This window comes from Lissotriton vulgaris, chromosome 3_1, assembly GCF_964263255.1.
Source record: "Lissotriton vulgaris chromosome 3_1, aLisVul1.2, whole genome shotgun sequence".
Classification (NCBI taxonomy): Eukaryota; Metazoa; Chordata; class Amphibia; order Caudata; family Salamandridae; genus Lissotriton; species Lissotriton vulgaris.
This window is the reverse complement of record NC_141689.1, coordinates 1311890343-1311905010: the sequence shown is the minus strand read 5'-3', so window position 1 is coordinate 1311905010 and position 14668 is coordinate 1311890343. Positions and strand designations below refer to the sequence as shown.

The 14668-nt window shown below is 45.3% G+C and overlaps 1 protein-coding gene across 1 annotated transcript; it reads left to right on the top strand.

Moving 5' to 3' along the window:
* The first annotated feature begins 946 nt into the window (after positions 1–946).
* SOWAHB (sosondowah ankyrin repeat domain family member B) lies at positions 947–5048 on the top strand. The gene has a single exon (XM_086961786.1). It carries the CDS (start codon positions 1387–1389, stop codon positions 3925–3927), a length of 2541 nt encoding a protein of 846 aa, XP_086817912.1. The 5' UTR covers positions 947–1386; the 3' UTR covers positions 3928–5048.
* Positions 5049–14668: the final 9620 nt, after the last annotated feature.

Genomic DNA, 14668 nt, shown 5'->3' with positions numbered 1-14668 from the left:
TCCATACACTATGCCATTGGTGAAGGTGCGGCCAATGAGCCATAAGGGTACCACTTCATAGAAACATTTCAAGGTGTTGATTTTAAAGTTCAAACCTTATTGTGATCGCCGCTGCTGTTCCTCTCTGCGACTTTGCTCACTCCAGTGGCCAGCAATATGGGCATTCAAGCGCCATCAGCACAGAGCTGGCAGCGGCAGTGGAGCCAGGCACTGGCTGCGAATGCCCTAGCAGCTGCTCCCCCTGCAGCCGCCTTTGTTCTCTTGTCCCTATTTCCCTGCACACCTCCATCTGCTTCAACGGTAATTGTTTGCACCTGCCCAGAGGGGCGCTGGCACAGGGCGGGATTCTATATAAAACACGACATAAAGCCGTATCAGCTCCTGGGCGGGCACTAGAGGCGTGTCCCTTGAGTGCATGGGCACACTGAGCAGGCCAGGTGTTGGCAGCACGCTCTCTGCTTCAAGACAGCTCTGTAAATTGGGGTGAACTGCTTACGGCGAGAAGCAATGCAGGTGCTTGGATGATACCTCCATGTTATGTCTTTACATGCGCTGAGGTCTGAAGCAATTAGACACTAATATCTTGCAGTGGAAGCAACATGTGTCCCTTATCAAATCTGCTCACAGCGCAGCCGGTTGCCATTCTAAACCGAGGGTGTTACCCCAAATACAAGGGGAGTTTAAATTCGCGAGTAAAAGCTTTTCTTAAACAATACTGCTTTATTTAAAGTACTAAATGTGCATGCATAGTCACTGCCTAAATCTGCACACAAAAAGAAGTAGGAGTCGGAGATGTAAACACTACCTACAAACGAGAGGAGGAAACAGTGTATTCAGCGACTCCCTGCTGAGGCAGCAGCTAATGCTCGGAGGTGCAAGAACCCTTGAGCACCAGTTGAGCAGGTCGGAGAGGAGCCGGAGCCATCCCCGGTTTGGAATGTGAGGGGAGGCGTGAGTATTGAACCCACGCACACCTCGTGCAGAGGAGGAGCGCCCGCACAAGGCTCTGTTGTCACCGTCTGCACCCAGCGCGGTGTTTGGGGCCAGGAGGCTCCTGTGCCCGCGGAAGCCCCGCGACGACCGCCCCTCACCCCGGTCGCATTCCTGTGCTCGAGCCGCCGGGGTCAGTCGGCTACGGATGGGCGGGGTGCTGGCTGCACACACCTAGCCCCGCTCTGTGATTGCGCAGCCGGCTCTGGGAGGGGTGATTGTGGGAGGCGGCCCCGTACAACCTTTGCCTCTCTCCGGGCCGGCGGAGGGCGCGGCGCAGGTGAGACGCCGCAGCAACTTCTGCTGGAGTTGGCCGGAGAGCCGCGGCAGCCCCCGCTCCTGGTGACCCGCGGCCGGCTGCGGGGCTCCTCTCCGCCGTGCCCGCGATGTGCGGTGATGGCTCGGGAGCTCAGCCAGGAGGCGGTGCTGGACTTCCTGTGTCGGGCCGGGGGGCAGGCGACCAACGCGGCGCTGCTCGGACACTTCAAGCTCTTCCTGCGGGACCCCGCGCTGCCCCCGGAGCTGCGGCTGCAGCGCCGCGACTGCTTCAAGCGCTATGTCAACTCTGTGGCCGTGGTGAGGCAGGAGGCGCCTCCCGGGAGTGCTGCCACCAAGGTTGTGGTCCTGCGGGCCAGGTACCGTGACCTACTGGGGGAGGAGGAGCTGCCCCCTGCCGAAGGGAGTCCTCCACCCCCCGAGGAGGACTGGCGGCAGGAGGCAGGCCCCACCAAACACCGAGAGTCCAGAACAGAGCTCCCCCGCACCTTCAGCGCTGCCTGCGGCTCTCAGGGCAGCAGGAGCCACACCTGCCTCGGAGGGCAGCAGCGGGAGTCGCCCCCCGGGGGCCCGCACTGGAGCCTGAGGGAGGCAGCGGGCGAGGGGCACCACAGAGGGTCACCGAGAAGAGCAGAGGGACAGCTCCAGGGGGAGCGCGTGACTTCCTTGCCAGGCTGTCTTGCAGTGAACGCCTGCCGTCCATGCCCTCCTCATTCTAAAGACACATTACCACCATGTACTCTGCAGTCGGAGAGGACCAGCCAACAACACTCCTCACCTGCAGCAATCACCTCTCTACTGAGCTCCCCACCCCGCGTCCGCCCAAACCCCGCTTTTGCAAAATGTACCAACTCCCCTCCTATTCAGGCTACAGGGAGCACTGCCTTTCAATCTTCATCATCACAGGGTACCACTTTACCATGCCCTCCTTCGTCACCGGACATGCTTCCTCCAAGTTCTTTTCCTGTTGGTGGCATCTCTCCACTACGCCCACAATCTTCACAAGGCTCCGCACCACCGTGTACTACATCTTTAGGAGACACAGTTCCACCATGCCCTCCCTCTTCTGGGGACACCTCTTCATGGCGGCCTCCTTTGTCACTGGACACAGATCCATCTTTTCCTCTTTCAGGGAATGTCTATCCCATGCACCCTGCCTCTTCACCATTCCATCCATCTTCAAAAAGTGTTCCTTCTATGAGACCATCATCTCCAGCATTCAGGCCACCTTTATCCCCACCATCTTCTGTGAGTACCTTGTCATCGGGCCCTCTGTTGAATATGTGCACCCCTCCAAAGGAAGATGAGTGGCCACCTGTTGACCCACCACCCTTTTTAGAAAGCCCCCCCATGTTGCCTGGAGAAGGCTTGGAGAGTGGCTGGTGGGGTCACCTCCCAGTCTTTAAGAGCATCCGAAGCCAGCTCTCCCTACAAGACCTAGATGATTTTGTGGACCAGGAAACAAATGACAGCGTAGAGAGTGGCAGCAGCAGTGGTAATGACTCAAGCACAGCTGACATGCACGCAAGAGAAACGTGTGTTGCCTCAACAGCCGGGGAATGCTTTGAGTCCTGCAGAGTGGCAGATGAAGCAAACCATTGGCAGGACACGCATATCGGTATACTTTCTGTACAACTTAATCAAAACAGTGCCAAAAACGAACCAGCAGTAGAGTCTTCTGACCTCAATGGAAGAATTCCACAAGTAATCTATGACAAGTCTGACCCACAACCTGACGTACTACCATTGGTACGTGAAAGACAGAGATTTAGAAAAAGTGTACATTTGCAGGACAAAATGTCTTCCTCCGATGATGAATTAATTAAGTTAGACTTCAAGAAGACAAGTAGGAGTGTATTGCACCACAAAAAAGCACCAAAGGTGCCTATTTTTGCACCAGAACCAAGTATAGACCTATCATTGACACTGCCGTCTGTGGGCATGAAGCATTTGCCTTCAGACTCTGGTCTGACTTCTCAAGAACAAGTCCCTTTACATGATATTTACAGTGGGTTGGTTGGATCAGACGCAAAAAAGCCTTCCTACCACAAGTCCTCCTTAGTGCCTCTGGACACCAAAGAGCACGAGTGGGTGGTGAAGTTGGCTTCTGGCTCATGGATGCAGGTGTACGGCTTGTTCACTGAAAACCCTCATCTGGCTTTGCGCAGAGATTTCATTTCTGGTTATACAGCTTTGCACTGGATAGCCAAACATGGGAACTGTCGTATGTTTCTGAACTTTGTGTCCGGTGCAGAGAAGGCTGGGATCAAGCTTGACGTGGATGCCAAGTCTAATGGTGGGTATACACCACTTCACTTAGCTGCAATTCATGGGCACGAAAATGTCATCAAGCTGTTGGTAGAGAAGATGAAGGTGAAGGTCACCGCACGGGACCACAGTGGCAAAAGGGCATGGCAGTACCTCTGCAGCACAACCACCGGGGAAGTATGGCAGCTTCTTGGAGCACCCAAGGGCAAAACTATCTTCCCTGTCTGTGCCTTGCCCACTGTTGCCCCACCTGTTAAAAACACTAGGAGTAGAGCTGCAGTGACCAACCTCAGCAGGAAATCCTCCCTTGCTGCATTCCTTAAACCTCAGCACCTTAAGAGGAAACCCAACCAGAGCCACCTCCCTGCTCACAAAGAAGCACACAGCGACTAAGAATGAGTTTCATGAGCGCGTTCCAAGTTTATTTTTATATTTTTATATTTTCAATGTACTTAATTGTTAGCCACACGAACAGGTGCTCGCTCAGTAGGCCCAGCGGCCAGCGCTCCAATGGCTAGTGGATGTCAGATTCAGGTTATCTGTGCTTCCAAGCATCACAGCAATACCTGTAATAGGAGCATAGTGGCACTTCTAATGCAGGGGGCAAGTAAGGTGAGGGAGAACGCTGTGTTCTCGTGGCATTGATGCTGGTCAAGGAAAAAGGCAGGAGAGGAGACAAGAGAGGCTACATTGGCCCGAATTTAATAGGGATAAACAACGCCTGCTATAGCTGTCTTCCATTTACACACTTGTGCTTTCCTATTCGATTTTATCAAGTGATAATCAAATGTGAAATTTTTCTGCTGGCACCACACAGTTAAGAAGTTCCACCCGTTTGTTTAAACATGTTGTAGACATCTGGAATGCCCCCTACTCCACAAGTGACACCCTTCTCGTTTTGCACCCGCAGCTTAACACTTGTGCCCATTTTAATCAATCCTTCCTCAGGAGTGCCTCGTTTTCAAAGGGGTGGTCCCAGTGCTTGCGGGAGTCCTATTTGAAGGGTTGGCTTATGATGCACCGTCCAGTAGCAGTCGTACTTAAATGCATTGTCCTGCTTCCCTGGCCCATGAGAGATTTGACAGCTTGGTGGCTTTTGTCGCGAGCTCCTATCCTGCCTAGTTAATGTGATTGGTGCAAGCACCCAGGGGTGGGGTGGTTTATCCGCTGCAGCTTGTTTTATCCCCTCTAACTTTACGCTGTGGGTGTGTGTGTGTGGGGGGAGGGGGGGGGGGGCGGCTTGACTTGTGGGACTCCTATCAGCCACGCGAGAGGCCTTACACCTCACGGGTGGCAAACATAACACTTGCGCTGATTTTAAATTTGCACTAACCTTGCCAATTAAGTTAAACATACCCAGTGCCTCCATATTTCATTTGCTATGGAATCTATTTATAAGTTCGAAGAAACACGAATCTGATAAATGAGGTGCCTGCATTCTCAAATGCAGGAAACATGTATTTACATGCATCACACAATTTGCAAGAGGCTTGTGAATAAAATGTTCATTTGTACTACTGCTGTGGTTACATTGTTGTAAACGAATGTGCTCTTGCTTTGTAAATGTGAGTTCCTTTCACTTGCTTGTAGCCCTATGTCAGAAGATTCTACTAAAAGATAGTGTGCATCTACCACAATGATTAGCGTCAGAGACACCCAAGGTTGCATATGTAATGTTTAGTCTTAGAAACTCCAAATGGCAGAAGGTGGCATTATCTCCGTGTAGCACTTTGTTTTTCATGCAGCCTTCTCGCTAGAAGAAATTTGCTACTGGAAATGTCACCTCTGTGGTTGCTGAATCTTTTTATAAACGTGTTTGTTTTTTCACAGTGCGCTGACCTACATGCTTTCAAGTGCAGACATTTTAGTAAGGCGACGCTGTAAAATGTCCCTTTGGGCAGCTCTCGTGTTGGTAGTGGTCTTAAGCCCTTGGAGTGGTCCAGGGTAATGAAGACCCTAACAGAAGGCAGTGATGGGCTGATAGAATGGGTTGTATGTGGCAAGGTAGTCGATTAAAATCTGTAGCCAACCTATTTTTCAAATTTATCATTGTGTAATATATGTTAGAAAGTGCAGATGTGGTCTTAGCATTACCGCGAACGGCTATTGTAATCCCCATATTTTTATAGTGTCCAAGTCTTACCCTCCAGAGGAGTGTGGGAAGTTCAGTGTCCTCCAGTGAAACTTCAAAACAATTTGAACGTGACTACAGACACAACCAGGGCTTTAATTGCACCGGGTCCCGACACTGCTCTGCACTTCTCAAAAGCAGGGGCTGTGACGGCTCCATATCGGGCTCTCCATTCTTTTTTCTCTTGCCCTGATCGAACCTTATGTAACCTCGACGAGTTTATCACCCTTCCCCGGTCTTTTTATTTTTTATTTCTTTCAAGGATATTGCTTTGTCTATAGCCTCAATGGTCACCTGCTAGTTATCTGAAAGCGCGCGCCGCAGACTCTGCAGGAGCAGATGGGGTGGCGGGCAGAGCGCGAGCGCTACGTCGAACACCGAGGCAGTGATTAGCGCGAGACCCATTTAGAACACCGTGGCAGTGATTACCGCGAGCCCCACATAGAACACCGAGACAGTGATTAGCGCGAGGTCTGCATACAACACTGCGTAAAACTCCGGGGCAGTGATAAGCGCAAGCTCCACGTGTAACACACAGGCAGTGATTCGCTGTCGAAGGTTGTACTTGGGACATTTTCAGCTGATGAGACTATCGGGGGTTAAAAGGAAGGATAAAGCATTCCGTGAAAACACTTCTTTCTCAGCAGTTACTGTAATAGAGCGCTCACTATCACTGATGCAAAGTTTTGTTGAGTTTTTTTTTATTTCTAGTTCATTGCACGTTGTCACTGTCATAAACTCTTGTCTTTAAGGTCCTGCTTCACTAAAACACAAAGAAATGGAACTTCATCAGTAAAAATGCACACACATTCCTACCCACTCACACTCTATCACGAACCGCTAGTTAACTCTTAATTGCTTTGCACCCTGGGAGCTTGCTGTAATTGCTGCACCCTAGTGGAATTTGTATCCCTTCATTCGCTACTACTTGCAACTAGCTCATAAAAGGTGTTTGTAGTTTTAAAATACCAGTATTTTCCCCAAACAATGCTTTTCAGACGTTCTATTCATATTGGCAGAGAAAACGCTTCTGCATAAATGTAAATCTATTATGTCATATGATTTTGTGAAAGGAGTGGTTATGAATTTGAGCAACACAGGAATCTAGTCTCCTATATTGGGCCACCACCTTGTTAAGGAGCCGCGCCCCTTTACAGGACTCCGGTTTTCTTGGCCAGTCCCTTTTTGAGACCCCACACCCTTTCCATCCCATTTAGGGTACTGGATATAACAGTTCAGAATATCCGATTGTGTAGTTTTCCTTGTGCTTGATTTACATCCTTGTTATGGTAACAGATTTGCCCAAGCCCGTATTACCAGTAGGTCTGCAACGCTAGTGGCATCTTTCTTCAGGTCTACATTTTACCTCCATTCGTTTTCCGATATCTGCTCCTTCTAAATAGTTCATACTATGGCTGATAATATACTTGGATTAGAAATGGTAGAAAAATAAAATTAAGTTCTACAATTTTCCCATTCACAGGCCATAGACGGCAGAGCCAGACCATTCTTACAGGCTAATACAGCTTTTGATTAATTTACAGATATCTCACAGTATCAGACAGCAGATAAATTGCACCAGTTCGTGGTAGTGATGCCATAAACAAGTTTCATTGTTGATGATGAAATGCCCAAACACAAGTTAACCGGCCAGCTTTAGCAATACGTACAGAAGTACTTGCTTGTATTAAGGAACCGGAGTCTCCAGTAAGCCTCTGGAAGTCAGTGCGAATGAGGACATGATCAAAAGTGTAAATATTTTGTATGGATTTTCCTGAAAATTGACACATTGTTTTATCTAGTACAGAATTCTTACTAGGGATAGACAAGCTCCAATATATCCCCTACCCCAAGGCCGTTTTCAAGAATGGAACCCTATCTTTGTTCCAAAACACGCAAATTGTTTACAAAATGCACAATTAGGCTCCCATACTTAAATTTGTCAGTTTCATCATACACACGTACTATTCCCAAACATGCACAGATTCTAACTTAAAGGATGGTTTATTAACATAAAAATGTGATGCCTAGCACACAGTTTGGGTTTTCATTATTATGCCAGAGACCGCCAGAGTATTATGTCATGAATGCCCACACTAAGCCATGGAAAGGACCTTTTACACCAGGACTAGCCACAATTATGTAGCTGTCACTAAAGCTTGTACTGTTACGATTATGGCAATCATTACGCCAGTAGTTCTCCCATTTGCATAAGATTCTTACTCGTTGCTCTATTTCGTCACTCAGACTTCCATTCAGGACCTCGCAGTTCAACTGTATCACAGTGTTCTGCAATGCTTTCTAGAGCTCAGACTGTTTTCATGATTGCACTATTTCCATCACCTCCAAGTGCTCTGAAGAAGCCTCAAGGTGATATATTAGCACCATATAATTCTCTTAAAATAAATCATGCCAAGAACGCTTCTGAAGTATCCAAGATGGACTACATTAAGCTAAGACTTCTATTATTCCTCAACTAGCAATATTTGCTATGTGCTCACAATATGATAGGGTTAACCTCCGTTATTTCATACTTACTTATGCCTGCTACCCCTCTTTGGGTATATGCGTGAAACGGGACTGCTCAGAAGTGTCTGTTGTAGGATTTTCTTTCAGTCTGACTCCAGGGGTAACTCATCTCCCTGCTTGCCTGGTGGTGTTTGGCGTGGGCTTGCGGAGGGTGTCCAGACCTTCATCAATTCCTGTCCGAGGAAAATCCTCCATATCTGCTGGCCAAACATCAGTTGTTTCATAAATGCACACAGTATATTAGTAGTAACCGCAAACAGGCCATGGCCTCCATTACGTCAGGCACTGATGTATCTGTAGCATGGCACAAATTAGAACATTTGTGCCATTAAATTGGAGTTAGCAACACATTTTTGTGCACTATTGGGTCCAGAATGGTAAACTTATGCTAGCTAGAGGCAGATTATTGTTGGTCATTTCGACAGTATCTCCTGGGTGGATCCCCAGTTATGCCAAACATACCAAGAATGTTGTAAAAATGGCCAAAACATGTCGAGGATCAGGCACTTTTAAGCCAGGGATAGACAAAGTTATCAAGAATGCTCCAGTATATCAAGCCTGAGTAACTTATACGGCAGTGGTTGCCAAAACTCTGTAAAATTGCCCACAATATAGTCAGGTTGGGCCACTATTAAGCGATGGATAGCCAAAATGATGTCAAGTATTCTTTCAGTATTGCAAGTATTTCCACTATCATGCCAATGATAGCAAAATGGCCACAGAAGACTAGGACAACCAGTAAGGCAGCAGCCCACCTTCCTGAGGCAGGCAAACAAGCACATGCACCATTGAACACTGGCACTCAAATGCACACACAGACCAATCACTCCTAAACTCTCTGAGACCCAGTGGCACACTCGCTTATAAACGCTCAAAGACAGCGATCACTAATATATGTGTACATGTTCACATGTGCACCATCATTCGTGTCTCTTGACCCCTACCCCTTCTTTACGTACCTACTGGACGGTGGCTGTGATCCTAGTTCTTGGTGACATGGCTCTATGATGGTTCCCATTCATGTCTCTGCCATCTGGTGTAAGTAGCAGACGGGTGACGGGCCTGCAGCACAAAACCCCCTTTAGTTTTTGGTCTCCCCAGAGCTCTAGAAACAAATAGAAATAGATGGAGACAAAGTCAATGAGCTTAAGCACCTGTAGGCTGTGTGTATGTGTGGACTGCAGGAGGAGACTAGGGTCCGCAGGCAAGAGACTGGGCATTGCAGAGGGTAGGAGTTGAGGAGGGCAGTTGCCTTTGCAGGCCGCAATGGCTGATTTCTGCCTTGTCCCACCCAGTCTACCAATCTCCTCCTTCCTTCCTGCTTGGCTGCTGGACCCCTACTCGCATGTGCCTCACCACAACAGTGTTCAACAATATTTTGCATCTACCATATTTTATGTGAATTCCTAGTCCTTTGCCTTCTGTGATGCCCTCCGGGAGCAGCTATCAATACTGGGGTGAGACTTGGACTTGCAACAGTTGAACCATGGTTTACAGTATTTTGAGAATGTTTAACCTTCATCAAAAATTCCAGAACCGAAACGATGGTAGTAAATAAGCCCCTTTAACAATTTTGAGGCAGTTGCTCTTTTTTTTCTAAATACCGTATGGATGGACTTTGAATAGTAAACCAAATTTCCCAGCGTACACAAAATCTCTGTTGCTCCGAGGGCCCACACTACGAAAAAAACCTCAAAGCAGCTATTTCATGATATGACCAGTCATGACATCAGTCTTCTCCAACAGTGGCCTTCTAGAAGACCACATCGCTAACCGTTTCAGAACAAAATAGTTTAGTAACTCCTAACACATGAAATTAACTCCAACTGCTGACCTAGATGAAGTCTATCAAGGCCTACATCTAAAATATTCTTGATTGATTTCTTAAAGGTTCTAACAGAAGGCATTTCCATGCGTGCTTCGTCTTATATTTCCATTTGTTATACTCTCAATAAGAGAAGAGTAACCACTCTGGATGCACAAGCATTTACCTCTGTGCCACTTCTAGGCGGTGGGTCATGCTGTAAGAGAAATCTCTACTATGCTTTTACTATCATCCTGTCTATATTCTTTGCATACCTTTTTCAGTTCATATAGACTTGGATTAAACCTGGGAATTGGGTTACTTGTCCACCTAAAAACTCGCCATTACAGAAGATCAGAACATTTACCCAAGTAGCAGCAGAGGAGAAGATGGTAACAAGAAAATGGACTCACATTTGGCAAATAATATGATAAAAGGCATTAACCTCCAGCACATATTTATAGAAAGGTTACTGTTTTTGATGTAGAATGAAGTGATTTACCTTCCTTCAACATATTCTTTGAATTTGCGTTCAACTACAAAATCCTGTATTTACAACTCCAAAGTAGCTATCAGAACTTTTGCAAGTTTAGAACTCCATGGGGTTTCCCGAGGCATTTCTTTATCTGCCATTGAAGGCATCTTTAATTTGAATGCCATACCATCCCCAAATTCAATCCGGAGATCCTCTTGAAGGCGTATGTTTTGGTTCGAGAAGATCGCCCAGCGCACACTTTCTTTACTCTTGCCATGTTCTCTAAATCTTCAGTTTGAGTTCAGCATCATGAACGCTTCAGTAGCTGTTTTATGCATTTTTCAAAATGTCCACCTTTTTATGAACCCTAACACCCATTTGTTGCCACTTCTTCTAATTTGTAATATAAGTTTTAAAGGTATGGGTTTATAAAAAATGAAATGTATTACTAAACCTTCACAATGAAGTAGTAACTTTCAAATCCGAAAATGCATTAATGTCAGAATTTAGAGCACGCAGTACCAACAATTGGTACATATACAACAGTGTTTAATAATTTAATCGTATGACCCACAACCAGCCTTTTTATTTTGTCAACAATTTTAATGTATGCACTCAAGGGAGCCAATGTTTCAAAACTTGGATATTCGACAAGTCATTCCCCACCCTTCCTCTAGCTCCTTGAGACCCTATGGGTATGTAGCGCGCTATATAAATCTCTTGACTTGACTTGACAAATTGTGACATCTCCTATTGCAACACGCCTCTATTAAAAAAAAAAAAAAATCATGTGCCTGTCCCGATTTCATGGCCGAACAGTGGGGCATATAAAGGGAGATCCAGATGTGTTTCAATTCCCAAATTATCTCTACATTTGGTGACTTTAATTTGTGCCGTAGAATATCACCGCAAGGGTTACGTAACACCTGTATGCTGCCACATTGCCACACCCTATGAAGAAAAGGCCAATTGTAGGTATATGTCGAGTTGAGTTAATGGGTACGCATGGAGCACCCTTGGTGCTCCCCTGATCAAAGATGTGATCCTTGTGAAATGATAAACTATACTAAATATAGCATCATATTGACCGGCGGTCTCCAACCTTTTCTGTAATAAGAGCAACTTATGATCAAAGAAAAGCATTCCTAGCTACTATTATTTATATTGCATTAGTGTTACACTACCTAAAAACACACACTAATATAAAAGTCAACAACACATAACGAAAAAGTTGCTGGCTTTCTCCTCCACGAGCCAAATCAGAAGACAGGGTTCTTCAGTAAGCACGTTCAGCTACTCTGTTCGCATGGAAATACACGTGGATGAAACTTTTTATCATATTGTTAGCTTCACACAGTCTTGGGAGATTAAGTTCTAGAAACATTAGGCACAGTTCCCTTATGCTTTTCATATCCATTCACCTTCTATATCTCTACTTGTTTCACTATGAAAAACAATGACCTAACTGAGAGACATATCATGGTTAGGTAATCCATTCTTTTAATCTAAAAAACATGTATTTATTGTTTGAATACACAAGTTATGTTATCAACTTTAATGTGAAACATTAAGAAATAGGAAGTTCATGACATTCAAGAATAAATGTTGCTGAGTAAATTAATAATTTTTATTGAATGCGAAAATTCTGCTGTTATGACATCTCTAAGACTTTAACTCTGAGGTCAAGCTGCTAAATCACGTTGGTCAAATTTCAGCAATATCCAGCTTCCTTTCAACTAGAAAAAACGTGTCAAGGTTTTGTCCGAGGCCTAAATAAATAACAACAATTGCCTACTTTGAGTATGCACATTTCAAATGTGTATCAGTTTATCATAGTTATACTCTTTCATGACCCATTTAACAAACTGTATTCATTCATCTTTTCATTCCAATTGTTAGGTTCTATAAGAGCAGGGGTGCATTTATTGTACTCAGTGGGGCTGTTTCAGCCCTGACTACAGCAGTAGGTATGGAGTGTGCTGTAAATGTGACAAATCAAGGTAAGTTTTGTGTCGGCCCAAGCAAAATTTTAATTATACTGGAGTCATTTGCATAATATTAGATATTTACTATTATGCTTATTTCATGAAATCCCTGAAATGACACCATTGCACCGCTTTTCGTAGTTCCACTGTCATTAAATATAATTAAAGTGCAGGAGTGCAGTAACATGAATGATCAGAACCCAAGCAGCTTTTGTCCACTGCACTTTTCTACACAATTTTTTTAGTGCAAACTACTTCCTAGCACTAAAAAAAATGGTTGCTAGAAAGTATTTCATGTTAAAATTTAGTGTTAAATGCCAGTTATAAGTTTTTCTGTAATTATATGTAATCCCAAAATTTCAAATAATTATGCAAAATAAAGTGAAGACTCCTTTCACTCCAAAATATCGCTAAATGACAGATTTGCATTGCCAGTATTTTGTGTATCATTTTTCCTAAATTTTGTGTAGTTACGCAATAGGAAATTATGCAAATTTTGCATACCAAAACTTGACATGGCACTGATCTCCACTGGTCTAGAGTAAGTCACGAGGCAAGCTCAATCCTCATGACTCTGACCTGCTTACAGAATTTATCAGTGATCGGTATTTCATTCATGAAAAATCCCCTGGTTACTATGAAATCAGTTAAATATTAAAAGTGGCCGGAAAAAAAGCCAGTCCCGGTCTGTACACGGGAAAATTGCCTTCCCATGGGTTGAAGCTTTGATGGTGGCACTCCAAATCAGGAATGTCCCACAGAGCTTACAATCTCCAGCTTTACAGGTACACAAGTAGCTTACCATGGAGCAAAGCTATTTTCTTTAGCTCCAGGATCAGGTCTGCTTCTCGTTGAACTCAGTTCCAAAAGTAAACTTTTAAGAGAAACATAAGACTTTTAGGAGTGTCTGCCTTTGAAAGTGTGAGAGTAATACTACCCATCATAATGTAGGCAGACCTTATATACCACTCAAGGGTATGATGACCTATCTATCTAAAGACCACTACTGTAATCCTTCCTATACTTGCTGCTGTCATACATTTAATTTCAAATACTCTTATCCCATCCAGCTCTGGCCAAACTTGCAAAAAAACACGTCCCTCTGGCTGCGTAGACAGTTGACATCCACATCCCAACTGGACGCACTTCAGGTTGGCTTCAGGACTGTTAAGGGGAATAGTTGGAGATGGCTGCTGACCTGGACGGCCTGCACATGATCCTAGATCAGAGGTCTTCAAACCTTTTTGCTCTGATTTCCCGAAGCAAAATGTTTTGAAGTCGGGCTCCCCTCAAAAACTTGATGGCAAGGATTGTGGGAGTAAGAGGGACATGGTTGAGTGCAGGGGGTGGGGCTTAGGAGATCATTAAAAAAATAATTTCTTACTAGCTCATAAACCACACTAAACATGAGACTTATTAAACAGCAAATACATTAAACAAAAACAAGTATTGACCCAAAATGATTGCTCTCCATAGTTGAGCCCCCTGGCTCACACTCCTGGCCCCCAATGCAACTACACCTACTACAATAATGATAGTTGTAGTCCTCTGTAGCAGGCTATCTTCTCTGCCTCTATCACATCTTTCCCATCATGCCTGACCATCACTCAAATCAGGCCCCCTGTTCCTTTCAGAAAGAAAGACCCCCCCCCCATATTGTCACCAATTTTTCTTTAAGTGTGCCCTCCGTTCTAAAAAGGAAAATAAGCTCCCATGCCCCTTTTTCAAAGTGAGTCAGTCATAATAGTGATGCAGTGGGTCCCTCAGAACCCTGAGCCCCTGTGCTTATGCATCTGCAACATTCATGATAACTACTGCCTTTCAAAGATGGAAGTCTCTTCTGCCCCATATTAAAGACATGGACTCCCATTGTACCATACCCCTCTCATCTCTCTGAGGCCAAACTAAGGTGTCTCCTCTGCTTTCATTTTCCCCTCCTTTGGGTCATTGCTCTGAGGCCCACATCAACACTGGCAAGTGTGCAGTGGGACCAAATGCAAACAAGGAAGGGTAATAAACAGCCAAGACTGGGGTTTATTTGGCTCTTCACGATGTTGGGCCCTGGTGCAACTGTACCTGCAGCACCAAATATACTTTCTATCTCTTTTTGTTAAAATGCATGGTGTGATCTAGGCTCTAATACTAGCAAGAAAAAGGGGCCTGTACTCTACTTTTTCATGGGACGACATCCCCACTTGAGTTGCAGTACC